Source organism: Gavialis gangeticus, unplaced genomic scaffold (genome assembly GCF_001723915.1).
Source record: "Gavialis gangeticus isolate Ggan-Ray unplaced genomic scaffold, GavGan_comp1, whole genome shotgun sequence".
In the NCBI taxonomy this organism is placed as follows: domain Eukaryota; kingdom Metazoa; phylum Chordata; order Crocodylia; family Gavialidae; genus Gavialis; species Gavialis gangeticus.
Genome location: NW_017728981.1, coordinates 1,868,957 through 1,871,999, shown reverse-complemented (window position 1 = coordinate 1,871,999; position 3,043 = coordinate 1,868,957). Strand labels below are relative to the sequence as shown.

Genomic DNA, 3,043 nt, shown 5'->3' with positions numbered 1-3,043 from the left:
TGTCCACCCCCAAGACTGAAACCCCATGTGTTTCGCATGGCAGCATTCTTTGGATTAGGAAAAGAGCTGGAAGCCACTGGAAGGGTCCGCTTCTGAAATACTGCCCTTCAAGTAGCAAAAGGAGAATGGACAGGAGTTCCTTGCCTCAGAAAGATGCGTTACACACTCCCAAAGAGAGCCCCTGTGGTCCTGTTCTTGCTAAGGACACAAGGGGAAAGGGAAAAAAGCAGTCAGGAAATACTTACATTTGGATCGATATTATTAAAAAGGTCAATTTCATTTAAATGTTTAAAGTTATCACTTCCTCCAAGACAGCTGCAAGAGAAAAGCATTTTGCTAGTTATGCAGCTCCAACAACAAGTCTCAAAGCATAGAAAGCTGCACCAAATTAAGAGCACATGCTACTTGTTCAGTGTCAGCCTCAGCTTTTCGATACTCAAATTGCACATTATCTTCCGCTTAACAGAGAAGGCAGTTATTTATTTACCTGAATGTAAGTTTGGATTTTTCAAAATTTACGTTAACATCTTTACTGTCTTCAACACAAAATTCAATAAAGACATAGTCCCTCCGGTCATACCACTTCGCAGAAGCAGGCTGCCTAGAAACAGACCATTTAAGAGAAATCGATCAAAATTGAGACCTGGGTCACTTATAAAAAGTCAACGTTAAGCCTAACAAAATTGTTTAAGATGCTGAGGACCAAGATCCAGCTGTCCCAGCCTGCTATTAAGTACTAGAGACACTGTCAATGTTCACACATTTTCCCTCGACAGGTTCAACAGTATCCATCTAATTTCCATGGTAACGGACACAACTTCTTAGAACAGGGAAAACAGGTTTTTGTACAAGTATAAGCTATATGGCAATACTATAAACCTCTTATAAGTAAGAATTTAAAAGCATGCTTAGGTTGAAAAGTAGAGACAAACGTGAAAGAGATACCCAAAAGCTTTTCAGCACCGAGGGAAAACCAGGGCCATGTCTAGACCAACTTTACTGTGACCAGCAACAGCGCCTACAGCTGTCACCATAACACCTCCGCTACCTTGTGGAAGTAACTACACTGCTTCTGGTCAGCACGGCAATATGGGGGATAGCAGAAGGCAAGTTTGAGCATGCCAGTGCCAAGCAAGGTAAATATGAAGTCTAGACAAGCCCTCTGATAACTTCCCACTAAGGTTAACGAGAACACTTAATACAAGCAAAGTCCCAGGAGAAGGCAACATACTTCCTGATGGATGCTTGTACAATAAGACTCAAACTCCTGCTACTGCTAACAGCACCAATTAGCCAAATTTAATACATTAGTTATTAGAGGTGCACCGATATATTGGCGCTGATCCGATACGAGACCAACGTAATTGACAGCATTGGCAATCAGCTTTTTTTGACTGATGTGGCCAATAATGTCACCGATAAATGCCCCCCCATGCACGAGTGCAGCCAGAGCCACAGTGCAGCACGCACGTGGCCAGGAGTGGAGCCCAGCAGCATCCACCTGGGGGCAGGGGGGAGAGGAGACATGGACAGGATGGCAGATCAAGGCTCCTGAGGTGACGGAGGGAGTGGGGCAGGGGCTGTGTGCAGGACAAGGGTGGGCTGCTGTGAGCTGGGGCTGGTGCCGGGCTCTTCCTGGTGGGGCACTGGGCCAGGGCTGCGCTCAGGGTGGGTGATGGCAGTGCTGGGAGGCAGAGGCTATGATGAACTGAGGCGGCTGCAGGCCTCTTCCCCGCCCCTTTAAGCACCACCACCCACCTAAGTGCAGCCTGGCTCAGCCCACAGCAGTAGCCCACCCTCACCCCACGTGCAGATCTGGAGGCACATGTTCCTCATGCCCTCCCGGGGTGCTTGCAGCTCCCTCCCTGCACCCCCAGCGAGCCACTTGCGACTCCATCCCGCACTCTGCCCTGGCTGTGCAGCGCCTGCCCCTATCTAAGCCCCACTCCCTCCTTCACCACGGGGGCCTCAATCTGCCTCCCTCCCCTCCTCTACAGACTTACCAGCTGGATGTTACTATCTAAGCTGCCGGGCTGCATATCAGCAATTGGATTGGCATCAGCAGACATGGCTCCTTAAAAATCACCCATCGGTATCGGCCCAAAAAATTTCTATCAGTCCACTTTTATCAGTTACCTTTCGTTAAAATTCTTCAATTTATAGGGCTATTTCAAAGTCTCTTGAAAACCTCAAGGTTCTGAAGATGAGCAGAAAATGCATGCACACTAAAAAGTGCATGAAAGCCATTACTGGCACCAAGTGGATGGAAAGCTATGCAGTCCTGTGGAGAAGCCCATCAGACTTGGGAATCACAAAATACAAAAATGCAATTGCTACATATTGGCATTGAGATTTATCAATCAGGAGTCAAGCAGCAAAGCGTTTCAGCTCCTCTCAATGGAAGGGCCAATGTCTTGGCTCTCAGTGACGTGTGACAAGCCTAGAGGGTAGGCAGGATCTGCACAACGTATTTCAAGTCAAGCTGCAAATAAAACCTGTGGGGTCAATGGCGGCAATCTCTAGGAGCTGCTAGTTGGGTTGCAATCTGACAGAAACGCTTCAGCACGTGAAGCTCTTCTGAGGCAGGGAAGAGAAAGAAGAATATCCCCCTTGCCTTGCCTGTGCTCATTATGCTCCTAGGCCCTGGTACTATGGTGACTAGCTTCCACTTAAGTGTAGAGGTTGTCTCACCAGGCTTGCCACAGACACCAGTATGACAACCATCTTTCACCAGCCTTAGCCCCCCAACCCAAGTGTAGAAATCACTTCCCTAATCTTTGCATGCCTGAAGTTTTGTAATGAAGTCTCATGTCTACTAGAGGTAGAAACACTTCCCCCCCCCCCCCCACGAGCCATACTGCACATCTGAATTTCCATACCCTGGAGAAAGGTGCAGAGCCACCTCATACAACTGACTACTGCCACAAACAAGACTATAGGTGTTCAGGTATCTCCTTCCAAAGACACAGAAGATGGACTCTTCTAGTCATAACCCACTTACAGACAATGAGGGCAGATCCCAATCGCAGAGCAGAACCACTGG

The 3,043-nt window shown here is 47.9% G+C and overlaps 1 protein-coding gene across 1 annotated transcript in view; it reads right to left on the bottom strand.

Moving 5' to 3' along the window:
• Positions 1–2,069, bottom strand: part of PTGES3 (prostaglandin E synthase 3) — a 10,668-nt gene extending 8,599 nt beyond the window's left edge. The window contains exons 1-3 of the mRNA XM_019511056.1: positions 2,004–2,069; positions 488–606; positions 246–315 (exon numbers count right to left, since the gene is read on the bottom strand). Coding sequence (XP_019366601.1) covers positions 246–315; positions 488–606; positions 2,004–2,069 — 255 coding nt within the window. The remainder of the gene's footprint in view (positions 1–245; positions 316–487; positions 607–2,003) is intronic.
• Positions 2,070–3,043: the final 974 nt, after the last annotated feature.